This window comes from Bos javanicus, chromosome 23 (assembly GCF_032452875.1).
Source record: "Bos javanicus breed banteng chromosome 23, ARS-OSU_banteng_1.0, whole genome shotgun sequence".
In the NCBI taxonomy this organism is placed as follows: Eukaryota; Metazoa; Chordata; class Mammalia; order Artiodactyla; family Bovidae; genus Bos; species Bos javanicus.
Genome location: NC_083890.1, coordinates 24891128 through 24908000, shown reverse-complemented (window position 1 = coordinate 24908000; position 16873 = coordinate 24891128). Strand labels below are relative to the sequence as shown.

The following is a 16873-nucleotide window of genomic DNA, read 5'->3' as shown; positions in this document are numbered from 1 at the left end:
AGTCAACTCTTTGCATGAGGTGGCCAAAGTACTGGAGTTTCAGCTTTAGCATCAGTCCTTCCGAAGAAATCCCAGGGCTGATCTCCTTCAGAATGGATGCTTGGATCTCCTTGCAGTCCAAGGGACAATCAAGAGTCTTCTCCAACACCACAGTTCAAAAGCATCAAATCTTCGGCGCTCAGCCTTCTTCACAGTCCAACTCTCACATCCATACATGACCACAGGAAAAACCACAGCCTTGACTAGACGAACTTTGTTGGCAAAGTAACGTCTCTGCTTTTGAATATGCTATCTAGGTTGGTCATAACTTTCCTTCCAAGGAGTAAGCGTCTTTTAATTTCATGGCTGCAGTCACCATCTGCAGTGATTTTGGAGCTCAGAAAAATTAAGTCTCACACTGTTTCCACTGTTTCCCCATCTATTTCCCATGAAGTGGTGGGACCGGATGCCATGTTCTTCATTTTCTGAATGTTGAGCTTTAAGCCAACTTTTTCACTCTCCACTTACACTTTCATCAAGACGCTTTTGAGTTCCTCTTCACTTTCTGCCATAAGGGTGGTGTCATCTACATATCTGAGGTTATTGATATTTCTCCCGGCAATCTTGATTCCAGCTTGTGTTTCTTCCAGTCCAGCGTTTCTCATGATGTACTCTGCATAAAAGTTAAATAAACAGGGTGACAATATACAGCCTTGATGTACTCCTTTTCCTATTTGGAACCAGTCTGTTGTTCCATGTCCAGTTCTAACTGTTGCTTCCTGATCATCCTTCCTTTCCATGACTCATGGCCACATCACTTCAATCTCTGCCTCCATCTTCACATCACCCATATGTGTGTGTCTGTGTATTTTCTCTTCTGCTATAAGCACACTTGTTGTTGGGTTTGGGCCTATCTACATAATCCAGGATAGTCTCACTTCAGGTTCCTTAACATCTGCAAAGACTCTTCCTCCGAATTTCATCCCATCCAGAGGTTCCAGGTTTTCAGATGTGGACTTTTTTTCTTTTGGAGACAAACATCATGCCTCAGATTGTAGAGAATTCACCTGTAATTTTCTGCAGGAGATCCAGTTTCAATCCCTGGGTCAGGAAGATCCCCTGGAGGATGGAATGGCAACCCACTCCAATATTTTTGCCTTGAAAACCCCAGGGACAGAAGAGCCTGGAAGGTACAGTCCATAGGGTAGCAAAGAGTCAGACACAACTAAGCATGAACCTATGCTATACAATGTTTAGGATGTATTTATATGAAAAAATTATGTATTATATGTCTGAAGTTCATATCTAATTGGGTGTCCTATACTTATCTACAACTCAGGATAAAGAGTATGGCAGAGGTCCATGTGAACCTTCATGACCGCAGCTCCCTGGGGTCCCCACAGTAGATTTTATCATCTGCTTTAGTGCCTGTCTCCAATTCATGAAAGCCAATTCAAGAAAAGTAAGTTTTCTGCAAAGGCCATCCTTCATTGACTGGCAAGAGGATACAATCAACTTGAAATATTGTGTTTAATCTTTAATTGCTGATCTCTAAAAGAGTTATTAACAAGGTGTATCCTGATAAGAGGACAATTTGCCTTTTTCTTTTTTAATCTAGCATAAAACCAGTGGCCCTGAACACCATGGGGGTGGCTTTTCCTTAACTGGACTCTGCCCCTTTCAGAGAGGAGGAGTCAGTCAGTCAACTGTGATAAGAGCTGATAAATAACATGAACTTGGCACTGAGGTGCTGAGTCAAGTGGGAGACAGACTTTCGTAAGGTAAGTGCTGACTTTGCATGTCTGTATAATGTTTCCTTAGCACAAGAAAAGCTGTTTCACACTCACATGTGCCTTCTTGCTGTGCTTAGGGGACATTCAAGCTGTTTAGTCAATTGCTATTGGATACAGAAATGTAAAAATGAAGAATGTCGAAAACTAAGCATGAGAATTTAGATCTGAGACAAATTAATGATATGAGGGGAAAAAAGGATGGCAGCATTTTAGACAATCAGAGAGTGCGACCAGCACGAGAGGGGAGAGTAGGTGTTTATGCTAAAGCTGCCTGCTCCGTAGACACAGGCAACACACAGCAGGTGGGAATTGCGATGCGGTAACACTATGTGGACTTGGAAACTCAAAATTAAGATTTAACTATAATTGGAATGACTCAGTTACTGCCAGCAAAACTGGATTTTAACTCAGTTTTTGCTGTGACTGGCCAGCTGGCAAGTCCCCCTCTGTCTCTCTTGGAGCTCAAGCAATTCATGGGAAACCTAGAAATTGGCTGGAGCAGGGTTTATCAACCTTGGCCCTATTGACATTTCAAGCTGGGTAATTCTTTGTTGCAGGGACCTGTTCTGTATAATGTCTTTTTTTGGTTGTTGTTTTAGTTAAAAATATTTGCTATAGAAATGTATATTGAATTAGACTTTAGAAATGTACTTAACAACAGTGTTGACATATACATTGATATTTCTTCAAATTTGCAAACTTGACGCCTCTCAGATACTTGCAGTGATAGTTTAAAAAGTTTTAAAAGAAACTGTCACTTCATCAATATAAATGACACAGTGAAGATCAATATTCTCACTTTCCCTTTCACTCTGTACTTGTAGAAAGAACACAGGCTGTGGGAGAGGTTCCTTCCTCATGTAGTGACCACCCGGAAAGTAGACCAGAAGATGAACGTGCCTACAGGAGAATTTCTGTATTTTACAAAATACCTTATCCTGGGAGATATCATAGTTTAGTAGCCAGCTGCATCAATCATAGATGTTTCCAACTAAATATCCAATAAATGTGCCTGTTAAGATAACAGAGTTGTAGGGTGAATTGAGAAAGCAGTGATGATATATATACATTATCACATGTGAAATGGGTCACAGTGGGAAGCTGCTACAAGGGAGCCCAGCCTGGAGCTCTGTGACCCCCTAAGGGGGGTGGGATGGGAGTGGGGAGGAAGGCTCAAGAGGGAGGGAATATATATAGTTGTGACTGATTCCAGTTATTGTACAAAGGAAATCAACACAACATTGTGAAGCAATTATCCTCCAATTAAAAAAGTTTTTTATATTAAATTTAAAAAGACCACAGGATTGATGGAAAAATCTGGATACAGTGCAGACTGAGGAGTAACGAGCAATCAGACGCACGGGGGAGGCAGCCCCACCACCCCCAACATCAGAGACACCTCTGGTCTCTCGCCAATTGTGTGCCGCCCTTCCACCTAGTTTGAACAACCAACAATGTCCTCAGGCGTTGCCACATGTCCTCTGCGCTGGGGGAGCAAAATCAGCCCCAGTTAAGAATCACTGGTTCATATGACTTTTCAGACTCCTAAACACAGGAAGTCTGGATGTGAAAACTAGGTAATACAGGAGCAGAGAATTAGCTTCCAAAAGTAAAGAAATTCACCTGACTGGAAGGTACAAGTCATTCGAATCAGAATGCAGACAAACAACGCTCTGTTACCAGTATTACTATTGGGGGTAAATCAAAAGCCTGAGGCAGGAGAGGTTCAGTGAGATCCTGTGAAAGTCTTAGAGTTGTCCAGGGCATGGCAATTCACAGGGAAAATATGGTACCTAAGCCTGAAAAGAGAAGATACTGAGACTGGGATGAGAAGAAGTACTTTGCAAGATGCTACAGAGAGCAATGTTTCAATGGGGATGAGGTTTGACCCCATGAGAGTCACTGGCTTGGAGGCTGAGATGCTATGGCTCTGGGGCCAACCGAGTCAGGCGGGCAGCACTCTCTGCTTTCTCAGTCTGCAGCCTCTCCCCTTGTTCTGACTTGGTGGCTGAGAGAATCATGGTCCTTGGCATGGAACCAATTCAAGTGAAGTCATTGCAGGGCTCTTTGTGTGCTGTCAGTTGTCTACAAACCGGTTTTTCTGACTAGATTTCAACCCCTCCAGGGCAGGAACCACATCAGATTCCTCTTGTGTTCCCCACCAGCCATCATTTCTTAGTGCAGGCAACTGCTCAATGAGTGTTAGTTGCGGAGGAAATCCGTGGACAGGTCAACCGGACAGAAGATGCTGAAGAAAGATCAGTGAGGGACAGGAGGGTGGAGAGAAGGGTACTGAGTGGGAGCCCCTGGACTCCTGCTATAGAAAGGAGTGGGCTTCCCATTGCCATGGCTGGAACCCATTCAAAGGGGCTGGGTGGCGGGCAGAAGATTCCAGAGGGTCCAGATCAGGGAGTGAGTGGAAGGGCAAAGGCCTCGGGGAACGGCAGGCGGGGTGCATGGTTCAGGGGCAGAACCGGGGGTCCACTTCAGTCTTGGGGTTTCAAAAGGCTGTGCCAGACCTCGCTGAACCTTTGCCAAAAACTTCCTCCAATCCAGGTTATCTAGTCAGCGAGCATCACTGATCTTTCACACAAGACAAATAAAAAGAGAACCAGTTTATAAAGTAGTTGACAGAATCTGGATATATATAAAATCCTGTTCTTACTAGAGCTATAGGGGCTGAAGCGACTTAGCACAGCAGAGCACAGCACGAGAGCTGGAAGTCAAGAGGGAGATAGCAGATAGACAGACACACAGACAGAAGCCTCGCGTGCTCCCCAGTGTGCTCACTCAGCCATCTCCCAGGAACTGGGAGCAGAATGGAAGCTGGATTTGCTGCTCCCTGTTATGAATTTTTTATGCCTTATCTAATTGAATTTCCTCAACAGCCCTCACTAGTAGACATAGCTGTATTTCAAAAGAGAACACTGAGGTACAGAGATTAAACAACTCTCCTGGGTTTATACATCTTATAAGGAAAGGAGTTGGGCTTTGTCTCTAAGCCTCCTTTCTCTCTGCTAAGAAACGCTGTTATTAGGAGCCCCCTCCCACCTACTCCCTGAGATACAGCTCCTTTAGTTCACACTGGAATCATCCCAAGACACATTCCTTTTCAGAGAATGTAAGCCTACCTCCTTATGAAGGTCAAATATAGTTATACTAGTGCTCAGGATACTCACAGTAAGTTTTTAAGGTCTGGGTAAAGTACGTTATGTTTTTATCCATTTTTCCCCAGAATCAGCTAACAGAATTAATGTTTCCTTCTCTCCCATTGAACTGTTAATTGGCCAAAGGATTCTGCATGGGGAACAAACTAATATCAAGGGTCTCAGAGAGCAGCAGAGGGGAACATATGCATTACCTGCTTGGGGGGGGCCCAGACTCGAATTCAGAAGATGTCTTCAAAGGACCCCAGTGCTCACAGAACTCTTTGAATTTGAATTTCGTCTTCCAATAGGATACTAGAAGCCGTTTTTGGGGTTGTCCTGAGGGTGGACACACTTGCTAGATATTGAGTGTGAATTGGGAACACACGTATGTGACTGATGGCAAGTCACTGAATCTCTGTAGTTCTCATTTTCTGGGAGCCAGGAAGTTTATATCATGTTTGCCCCAGCCTTCAAAAAGTGAAGAAAGTTACTTATAAGAAAGATATGATAAAGTATTATGTAAGTTGAAACTTCATTTCCCTTTGTAATGTGATCCTTAGTCATTGGATAATGGAATTTAATGTGAGGAGGATCTGTGACTTCCACTTCACAGCAACACCCTTCTCAGAATTCTGCTGAATCACAGCTCCTCCGTTCTACGTGATAAGTACAATATACACAATCTCCAACTTCAAGATGGACGAGTTAAGTATCCTTCTAAGGATCCTTTATTTTGCAAAGGTTAGACCATTGATCTCACATTAAAAATGTGGATATGTAAATAAAAAAGTAAACCAAAACTAAATAAATTTTTTAAAATGTGGATATTGAAAACATGTGGATATTGAAATTTGTTATCTAAAATTCAAGTTATTCATTCTTTATCCACTAAAGAGAAGTATATTTTTGTCCTGAACTCCTCAACAAAAAGTTGCAAGATCTTAATGTTTACTAAACAGAGCTAGGATTTGAATAGAAAACGCAGGTGTTTCTTCCTATGTTCTGGCTTTGGGGTTCCTGCTTTTATTAAGTCCTGTATGTTTCTATGGAGAAGGCAATGGCACCCGACTCCAGTTCTCTTGCCTGAAAAATCCCATGGACGAGGGGCCTGGCAGGCTGAAGACCATGGGGTCGCAAAGAGTCAGACATGACTGAGCGACGTCACTTTCACTTTTCCCTTTCATGCACTGGAGAAGGAAATGGCACCCCACTCCAGTGTTCTTGCCTGGAGAATCCCAGGGACGGGGGAGCCTGGTGGGTTGCTGTCTATGGGGTCTCACAGAGCCGGACACGACTAAAGCGACTTAGCAGCAGCAGCAGCAGTATGTTTCTATTCACGCCCATGAGAGAACAATTGGTTTGGTCATAATGTTTGAGTTTTCCTGTAACATCTTACAGAAAAACCCAAAAGAACTTTTTGGCCAATAATTTCTATTGTTGGAGCCTTTGAATTTCATTCTCTGGTTCCCTGCTATGTCCACTTACACATAGGCTGCTGTAGTCTAGGGGCTTTCAAACTTCACTGACCTGAAAAGACCCACGTATCTCTTACCAATACCATGACCAAATGAGTGTGCCTATGTGCTTTCTTCTACCTGAACATACAACGCACACATAGCTGAAATGAGCAACTCATGAAACAATGCTTTATTTTAAAAACTGGAAAATTTCACAGTCCACTGAAGGATTGTCATGCCTAGTTTGAAAAATGTTAACATGAAAAATGAGGCCAAGACTTGGGTTCATATAGAAATGGGTTTGAATCCCAAGTTCGCCACCTACTTTGTGCAAGTTACCCTAGAAATCTCAGTATCCCCAACTGCAAAATGAGAGCAATGGCAACTTCATAGCAGGTGATTCTTGTAGGGTTAAATGAAGACAAATTTGTGATAATGCGCAGTGCATGACAGACATAGAACAAATGTCAGTTCCACCTAGACTGTACAGTTAATGCAGTAACATCCCTTTCTCTAGACATAAGATGCACCAAGAGAGGCAGAATGTACAATTCCAAGAAAATGGAAGGATTTGGCATCCTGTATCTGTGGAAAGAATCGGGATCTTTTGAGCAACAGTTAAGCAAAGTGAGCTCTAATTTCAGATTTTGAACAAATGCAGCATAATAGCCAATGAGCTGAACATGGATTCTGTCTCCTCCTCCTCCTATTCCTGCTGTCTGTGAAGTCCTCTGGCTCCAAGGCCCCTCCTTCCCAGGCTCCCAGGGCCTACATATGTGTGGGTTCCTGCCCTGCCCTGGTTTTAATCCTGGGTGTGGATTTCCATGAATGTTACTTAAGCTTCGAGGTCCATTTCATCAACTGAAGAATGGAGATAATAATTATTTCATGGGATTCTTGTGAGGATTAAAGATATAATGTGTTCAAAGTGGTCAGCATTCAGTTCAGTTCAGTTCAGTCGCTCAGTTTTGTTCGACTCTTTGCAACGCCACGGACTGCGGCATGCCAGGATTCCCTATCCATCACCAACTCCTAGAAGCTACTCAAACTAATGTTCATCACATTGGTGATGCCATCCGGCCATCCCATCCTGGGTCATCCCCTTCTCCTCCTGCTTGCAATCTTTCCCAGCATCAGGGTCTTTTCCAATGAGTTGGTTCTTTGCATCAGGTGGCCAAAGTATTGGAGCTTCAGCTTCAGCATCAGTCCTTCCAATGAATATTCAGGACTGATTTCCTTTAGGATGGACTGGTTGGACGTCCTTGCTGTCCAAGGGACTCTCAAGAGTTTTCTCCAACATCACAGTTCAAAAGTATCAATTCTTCAGCGCTCAGTTTTCTTTATGGTCCAACTCTCACATCCATACATGACCACTGGAAAAACCAGCTTTGACTAGATGGACCTTTGTTGGTAAAGTAATGTCTCTGCTTTTTAATATGCCGTTTAGGTTGGTCATAGCTTTTCTTCCAAGGAGCAAGCGTTTTTTAATTTCATGGCTGCAATCACCATCTGCAGTGATTTTGGAGACCCAAAAATAAAGTCTCTCACTGTTTCCATTGCTTCCCCATCTATTGGCCATGAAGTGATGGGACCGGATGCCATGATATTCGTTTTCTGAATGTTGAGCTTTAAGCCAACTTTTTCACTCTCCTCTTTCACTTTCATCAAGAGGCTCTTTAGTTTTCTTTGGCTTTCATCCATAAGGGTGGTGTCATCTGCATAGCTGAGGTTACTGATATTTTCCCCAGAAATCTGATTCCAGCTTGTGCTTCATCCAGCCTGGGATTTCACATGATTGTACTGTTTATATAATTTAAATAAGCAGGGTGACAATAGGCAGGCTTGACGTACTCCTTTCCCGATTTGGAACCAGTCTGTTTTTCCATGTCCAGTTCTAACTGTTGCTTCCTGACCTGCATACAGATTTCTCAGGAGACAGGTAGCATTGGGGCAGGAATATTAGGAGTTTTGCAATAAATACTAGTTCTCTAATCTTTGCCCTCCCTGACACCCACCCACGCATCCATACCACAGACTCACTTCTTAGCCTGCCAAGAAAATCAGATTTTACCCAGTGTAGACTGGACAATGATTGGTGGAATTTCCCACAGGTGGCTAATGAGAGTGGGAATTTGGTCTAAGGAAGAAGTTCCAGGGACTCTTCCAATTGCCCTGAGGGAGGCCGATTTTTCAGCATTGTTTGTGCTGTTTAGCCATATATCATAAAGGCGTTAGCTTCTATGCTTTTATTCTTTGTTCATTCATTGGTTCATTTGTTGGTTCATTAAGGGCTAGAGAAACCAAGAGACTGCCACCATGGCAGGGAAGCCCACTCTTCACTATTTCAATGGACGCGGCAGAATGGAGTGCATTCGGTGGCTCCTAGCTGCAGCTGGAGTGGAGGTAGGTTTCATCTTCAGTTGGATCTAAATTGACCGTGGGTGCCTAGTCAGTCACTCAGTCATGTCCAACTCGTTTCGCTCCCATAGGCCATAGCCTGCCAGGCTCCTCTGTCCCTGAGATTCTTCAGACAAGAACACTGGAGTGGGTTTCCATTTCCTACTCCAGGGAAATTGACTGTATCATACTACTTTTTTCACAGAGGAGATTTTCCTTATTAAATGATCTGCTAAAAATTTTGCATTAAAAACATTTATTAGGTATTAGATTAACAGATTTTTATTGAAATTTCTTCTTCTCAAGGACAATAGAAAACAAATTTGTGTTTTTATTTGTTTTTAGCTGTGAGGCTTGTGAGATTTTAATTCTCTGACCAGAGATCAAAAGCAGGCCCACAACAGTGAAAGCCCATGCCTTAACCACTGAACTGTCAGGAAATTTCCTGAATTTTGATTTTGAAAACTGTAAAATATTTATTACATTCATGCAACAATTAGAAATATGAATATTAAATATCAATTGATATGAATAATTATTATTAATATGTCAGGCATTTTAATGTATTTAGGTCAATTTTAAAATAAGTTTAATGAACTAGTAATATACCATGAAGTGTTTAAAGATGAAATATATAATACCTAAGATTTGTTTCAAATTGTTACCAGGGAGAGGGGTGTAGGCATATAGATATCTTGGGATTGGGTTGAGCCTATAATTACTGAAGCTGATGTAAGTTTACAAGGAGCATCACTGTATTTTTTATTTTGTGCGTGCCACAAATCTCCATAATAAAAAACAAAAATATACATATTAGAAGAGAAATGTAATTAAAGTTAAAACATAAACCAGAAATATAGAGCAGTGCAGACTGTAGCAAACTGCCTGTTGGATTTAATGCATTCATTCACTCAGCAATGAATTTGTTGGGCACCTTGAAGTGCCAGGTTTCGTGCCAGGCCCTAGAGATACATGAATTGTCAAGACAGACACAGTCCCTCCCCTCAGGCTGCTTACACTCTAGTGAGGATGCAGACACGTATGTGGGTGACTAAAAGAGGACACAGAAGACTTGAGTGTAAAAACGCCACCTTCTCAGTAGTATATTGATAGGCTTCTGTGCAACTCTGCTGAGTGCTGCCCTCTAGAGGTGTCACTCAATAAAGCACTTAGCCCAGATCAGAGGGAGCCAGCAACTCTGTGAGGGTTTCCTGGGGAGGGAGTCATGGACAGAGGTCAAAGATTTGGTCCCTTAGAGGAGAACAGTAAAAGAAGGCTTCAGGTGAGGCCTTCAAAGGCCTTCGAAGGTTCTGCAAAGGGAACCTCTAGTGTGCTCCCTTAGCTTCCTAAAAACACGTTTACCTAAGCCTCTATATATTATACTTTCTCTATTACTTCAGGAATGCAGGGCATATTAGCTTGGTCCATTTTCAAGTGTGTAAAGAAACAAGTACATAGAAAATCCAAACAGTGCCATTCCAGGTGGTTTCATTTCTATAAATCAACAACCAACATTTTTCACTGCGGTTCAGCCTTGGGGTTCAAGGATGTGTTCAGAGTCCCTGGGCGGGATGAGTTCAGCACAGGACGGAGAAGAAAGGGGAGATGCTGAGAGCATCCAGGCTTCCTCTTGTCCAGCCAAGCCTGACAGAGCAGGGTGTGGGGCTCGACTGACCAAAGAACATTGGAATTCTGGGTTCTCTGGGCCCAGAGCCTGATCCTCGCAATCCTGCATCTCCATCAGTTTCGCAAGAAACAGCTGACCAGCCAGCCCCTTCTCACAATGACTACCCACCTGTCATTGCCTCTTAGGGTTGTCTTGAACTGGGTGCTTTATAAATTGTTGCCCACACACTCACTATCTACATGGTTTCACCATATGGGATCATTTAGATCCACAATAAACTACTCCAATGAGGCAGTTAGAAATCCCCAGTTCTCAAACTTTTCACAATCAAGACCCTTGTTTACAATAAAAAGTTGAATGGAAGGAGGTAATATACAGCAGAGGACTCCGGTGGCAGCCTCTAAGGGAGTCAATGGCCCCATGGATACCCCATGCTAGGGGATACCCCAAAATCCTGTCCTGATCTCACAGGGAGAGAAAGGCTTTCCAGGTACATTAAAACTCCATAACTAGAACTTCCCAGTCCCTTCCCTCCAGTGATATTCTCCTCCCCCCAAATCATTACCTAATCACTGACAGAGGTGGGGACAGGGTAGAGGTGAATTGGCCTGCAAAATAAGCAGTTACTTGCCACAACCCACATTTTTATCTTGGTGGCTCTAATCTAAATCTCCAAATGGCCTTGATCACTGTCCTCTGTGCACCCTGCCGAACTTGGAAATCCTACAGTCTCCATAGTGGGCAGCAGACAGAGGCCATGCAAGTTCAGCTATTCTATGGAATGAAACAACAAAAACTTATCGACTCTTTCTGCTTTTCAGTTTGAAGAGAAATTTATAGAAAAACCAGAAGACTTGGATAAGTTAAAAAATGGTAAGCCCAGGAACTAAGTTCCTCTGATGGGAGTATCCAGTAGAAGTTTTAAGTTGAGGTTTCAACACCACCAACGTGCTGTGTGTGTGGTGGGAGTGGGGTTAGTAGAGTGGGAGAAATATGGTTAAAGGTAAGAGGCGGGTCTCCTTGAAAATGCCTTGCAACTCACTCGGAACTAGGAAGGGCTGGAACTCGAGGGTTTGTTAAAGGAGCCAGCCCCAGTGCCCGTGAATGCTCGGTCTGTGCTTCTCTGCCTTTCTGCACCGTGAGTGACCACACAGTGCTCCCACCTAAAGTCAGGAAAAGGTGAAGATCTGACAGAAGAGGGGAGAAACAGGCCCAGAAGTTGCTGTGAGTCCGGGTTTGGCAAAGTAACATCCTAGCAATAATGTAGACTCAGTGAGCAGAGAAAAGGCAAACTCTCTCAAAACATGTCTTATGTGTTCTGAGATTTTCTCTGGAACTTCCGTTAAATGGCAACTTGTTGGCACACTTGTTGCAGACTCTTCCAGCTTCTTTCTAAAACACACATGAAGACAAATCAGCCCAGATTTACAAGGGATTGCCTATATGTCTGAATGGGAAATAAGAAGATAAATGAAATAATAGGTTAGAAAGTAAAAGGCAAACAAAATGCCATCCTGCTTAAGCCTACCAGGTCATTTTAGTGTTTCACTTTATATCTTTGGTTATTTCAGCAAACATTTGTTCGTCTTAAAAGGGTGCAACATATCAAACATTTCGCCCTTCTTTTTTTCTTTCAAAAGATGGGAGTTTGATGTTCCAGCAAGTGCCAATGGTTGAAATTGATGGGATGAAGCTGGTGCAGACCAGAGCCATTCTCAACTACATTGCCACCAAATACAACCTCTACGGGAAAGACATGAAGGAGAGAGCCCTGTACGGTAGTTTTTAGTTTTATCATCATAACTAATAGTAACAACTTAGGTCCTTCCCTGACTGAGCAGGAACAAAGCAGGGCATCATGACCAACATGATGGTATAAGCCTTGTGGGGCATAACTGAGTCCAGTACAGCAAAGACCTATGAGTATGAGGGAAGAGTAAACAAACTTGAAGTGAAATCAACCACCTATGGAAGAGGATACCGTCCATGGATATAGCACAGAGACAAGGTTTCCAAACATGAATGGTCTATGAAGCGAAGAGGATGGTAGAACCAAGACTCCAGGGGTTCAGGCTCGTTTGAACTGGACACCCACCAACAGCCAGAGACAAGGGACAAAGCATCTGAGTGTCTAGAAGATAAAGCTTAGAAAGGGAAGGATCTAAAGAAGTTGGTTCTTGAATTCCAAAAATTCAAAGAATGATGACCAGGAACTTAATTTATTAACCCTTTATATGGACTGGCCACTAGACAAGGATTAGCAGAGGTTGAGCTCAAAATGGTAAGGTTACATCAAGCATTTCGATATAGTTTTAGTCAGCTAGATTTTTCAGTACAACTATATCCTGGGAGTGAGGGGTATTCTCTCTGCTGTGATGGGACTACATGCTGATGCTGCTGCTAAGTTGCTTTAGTCGTATCTGACTCTGTGCGACCCCAGAGACAGCAGCCCACCAGGCTCCCCGGTCCCTGGGATTCTCCAGGCAAGAACACTGGAGTGGGTTGCCATTTCCTTTTCCAATGTATGAAACTGAAAAGTGAAAGTGAAGTGGCTCAGTCGTGTCCAACTCTTTGCAACCCTGTGGACTGCAGCCTACCAGGCTCCTCTGTCCATGGGATTTTCTAGGCAAGAGTACTGGAGTGGGTTGCCATTGCCTTCTCTGGGGACTACATGATTGAAATTAAAATCTTGTAAGGAACTTCCCAGGTGGCAGTAACAGTAAAGAACTTGCTAGCAATGCAGGAGATATAAGAGACCCGGGTTTGACCCCTGGGTCTGGAAGACCCACTGGAGGAGGGCATGGCGACCCGTGCTACTATTCTTGCCTGGAGAAGAATCCCATGGACAGAGGAGCCTGGTGGGCTGTAGTCCACCGAGTCACAAAGAGTCGGTCGTATCTGAAGCGACTTAGCACTCAAGGAACTACTGCTGTTATTCTAAAAGTTAGACATAGAGTTACCCATATGACTCAGCAATTCCTTTCAAGAGGATTAAAAACACCCCCACACTAAAATTTATACTCAGAAATTCATAGCAGTGTTGTTCATAATCAATAACTAGAATCAACAAAAATGTCCATTAACTGATGAAAGAAAGAGCAAAAGTTGGTCCATCCCTACAGTGGGATGTTATTTCAAACAGAACCAGAGTCTGGCAATAGTATGTGGAGAGTGTTACGGAACCAGGTTCTACGGGAAATAACTGGAGAAAGTGCTGGTGTTGGGACTCTAAATGGGCCTGGTGTTCTAACAGGATGAGAGAGGAAGAGGGATGTGACTGGGCCTGAGGTGCCAGGACCCTGCTGGACATGACTGAGGTGGTCCTAATGCATCACACCCACCATGCTCAGACCACGTCAGGGCAGAGATGGCACACCCAGGAGTGGTCCCAGTGCTTACCTGCACTGATTCCACCCAATTCCCTCATGCCTGTGACCATGGATGGGTCACTGATGTGCTCTGTCTCTATATTTGGTCATGTGTATAACAAAAAGATTACACATATGTTTACCCTGATGGCTTGTTCTAGAATGCTAAAATTAATTTTAAAAAACAAAGCTAAATCACTGGTGTAGAAAAATGCACCCAGTGGAGGAGAATTACTTTGCTACCTCTCAATGTCTCATTCTTACCCATTCCAAAAATCTAAGGCAGAGACATTTGACAATTTGGTTATTTTATCTTTTCAGGATTGATATGTATTCAGAGGGTGTGGCAGATTTGGGGGAAATGATCATGCATTTTCCACTGTGCCCACCTGCTGAAAAAGATGCCAAGCTGACCCTAATCCGAGAAAAGACAACAAACCGTTATCTCCCTGCATTTGAAAATGTAAGTGGACTCTTCAGCATCTTTGGCAGAGAGGTCAGAGGACGAAGAAAAATAGTGCCTGGCATGGCCGGGGCATTAGCCTTCACCTCTGTGAGCCTTTCTAAATACTAATGTAGTACTCTGAGTCTCAGGGCACTTTATAAAAATTGAATGTATAGAAGAATTGTACTAGTTTTACCCAAGTTATAATTTTTCAGGAAAGTTCTATTTACTCAAACCCAATCTGGAATTCTCTACTCAATGGAATTTCACGGTTATACTTAGAGCCTGGATTATGGAAGCTCTGAGAGCCACACTGGAGCCTGGATTAGATGGATCCTTAGAACACGGTGCAGGGGCTTTGATTCAAGAAGAGCATGATGTCAGCAATACATCAGAAAATATTCTGGTGTCCTGTGTAGGAAGACGTGAGACCAGCTGCCCGTCAGGAGAATGTGGAAGTGTTTTGGGGGTGATTGACATGTATCTAGATAGATATGGGGGCAGTAGGGTGGAGAGAAAGAGACAGAGGAAAAGTTATTCAGGAAAAAGTAATCGAGATATTTTGGGACATGACTCTCAGACTTTTGAAGAAAGTGAAATAAAATCAGTGAAGTAGTGTTCCATCATTATGACTAGTACGTATTTTAGTTTTTTCTGTTTGAACGTTTCATGATCAAAAATACCTGAAATCAGGCTCAACTAAAAGCATGAACCACCCCCCCCACCCCGCCTGCCCTCCGCCAAAAAAAAAAAAAGATTGTAAGACCAGGAAATGAGAGCAAAAGAGTTGAGAAGGAATACAGAGTCTGCATTAGTTTGCTCAGGGTGGTAGAAAGCTGTCATGAAGATGGAGACACTGCCCAAGGAGGAGGGAGAGAAGGACAGAGAGAGACGGATGAAGGGTCATGTTGTGGAGTCCAGGGCTGCACACTTGAGGGTGTGCGGTCCACAAAAACATGGTGCAGATGGTGCTAAGGCCTTGGCCCAGTGGAAAAAGTAAGGCAGCCACAGCGAGGTGTGAACAGGAAACGGAAATGGTGGTCTGCCTTCCACTGGGGATGAGGAGGGAACAGCAGGAACCTGCCTGGCCCGTCTCTGAGTTGGAGGGAACAGAAGGTCTGAGGTTCCCACCTGCCCAGCGAGGGGCAGAGATGGAAGTGGGGCTGGGCTAGGGGCAGGGGAGGAGCAGGGGTCCAGCCTGCCAGGACCTGTGTCCCTGATCTGACCCCTCCATTCAACAGGTGCTGAAGAGCCATGGACAAGACTACCTGGTGGGCAACAAGCTGAGCAGGGCTGACATCCACTTGGTTGAACTTCTCTACTATGTGGAAGAGCTGGACCCCAGCCTTTTGGCCAACTTCCCTCTGCTAAAGGTGAGCTCTCCCACGGCCCTGGGGGCCAGACACACCCCAACTTGGCATCTGCTCTCTGGATCCTGGGACTGGGGTGCTAGGGTCCCCATCCCTGTCCAGGCCTTGCTGCCCCCTGGTCTCCTCAGTTCACTCCAAGGCCCTGGTCCGGAGTGTGGAAAGAATCTGTCAAGCCAAGGACATTGGAGGTGGACTCTGCTCCATGGAAAACGCCCTGCCTTTTACCAGGAGAGAGACCCAGGGCTGGCTCTCTCTTGGTCTCTCTTCCACTTCAGCCTCTGTCCTCATTTCCTCTTCGCTCCCCTCTGTCCCGCGTGTGTCCCTCTTTCCCTGAGTCTGTCTGAGTGGGTTTCCCCCCATCTCACTTCTTCCCTTCAATTCCTGTTCCTTCTCTCACACGTTGATTTCTCTCTCCCCGTTTCTCTCTCTTTGAGGGCAGATTGGCTCTGACTGACCTCACACATGACCTTTCATGTTTTCCGTCTTCAGTTCCAGCCCTGTGTCCTAGCTCTTCTTGTCTTGACATCTGGAGCCTTAATCTGTGCTGATATCTCACACACTCCTCTTCGTTACACTGCACTTGAGGGTCAACCCACTTGAGGGTAGGAAGATCGGGAAGCAGAATGGAGCGTTACACTAAGACCTCTCTGGGGAAAACTGGGCTGTCCCCTTCCTGTCTCATGGGCCTCCTCCTGGTGCTGATGGAGGGGTCTCGGCTGGCCCTTGTCTAGGAAGGTGTCAGAGTCCCTGCTGGGTTGCGTAGTGACAGGGCTGCTCTTTAGCTGTACTCCGAGCTGTGTTCTCGTGCATTGCAGGCCCTAAAAGCCAGAGTCAGCAATATCCCGGCCGTGAAGAAATTTCTGCAGCCTGGCAGCCAGAGGAAGCCTCCCACGGATGAGAAAAAAATAGAAGAAGCCAGGAAGGTTTTCAAGTTTTAGTAAAGCCAGCGGGGCTGCCCAGGACAAATCTTCTGAAATTTTCTAACAATGAAACAATAAAGCTCCTATGAGCAGATTTATTTCCCATGTGTTCTTTTTTACTACGATCTCCTTCTCACCTTTCTGGTTTGGAATTAAAACATAAATAAGAACAGGAAACAGATTATATATTCCTGTACTATTTTCCAAGGATCATCCTATAACTTCTGTCACATAGCCTATCAAAGAGAAAAGTGTAACAGTTTATATCTGACATTCTTAGGTTTTCACAGGAAAGAGCTACCTTTCTGGGGTCATGGCAGAAAGACATTTTCTTTATTTCTTTGAGAGATATTTTCCATCTGATAATA

The 16873-nt window shown here is 44.0% G+C and overlaps 1 protein-coding gene across 4 annotated transcripts; it reads left to right on the top strand.

Moving 5' to 3' along the window:
* Positions 1–1633: 1633 nt before the first annotated feature.
* Positions 1634–16599, top strand: LOC133236419 (glutathione S-transferase A1). Of its 4 annotated transcripts, XM_061398435.1 has the most exons (7): positions 1634–1760; positions 8668–8781; positions 11224–11275; positions 12043–12175; positions 14092–14233; positions 15457–15588; positions 16401–16599. In XM_061398435.1, the coding sequence occupies exons 2-7, from the start codon at positions 8695–8697 to the stop codon at positions 16521–16523; spliced, it is 669 nt and encodes a 222-aa protein (XP_061254419.1). In that variant the 5' UTR covers positions 1634–1760; positions 8668–8694; the 3' UTR covers positions 16524–16599. The 4 variants fall into 4 exon arrangements, with proteins under 4 accessions (XP_061254419.1, XP_061254421.1, XP_061254423.1 ...); XM_061398437.1 differs by lacking the exon at positions 8668–8781 and having other exon boundaries at positions 1734–1760; XM_061398439.1 differs by lacking the exons at positions 8668–8781; positions 11224–11275; positions 12043–12175 and having other exon boundaries at positions 1742–1760.
* Positions 16600–16873: the final 274 nt, after the last annotated feature.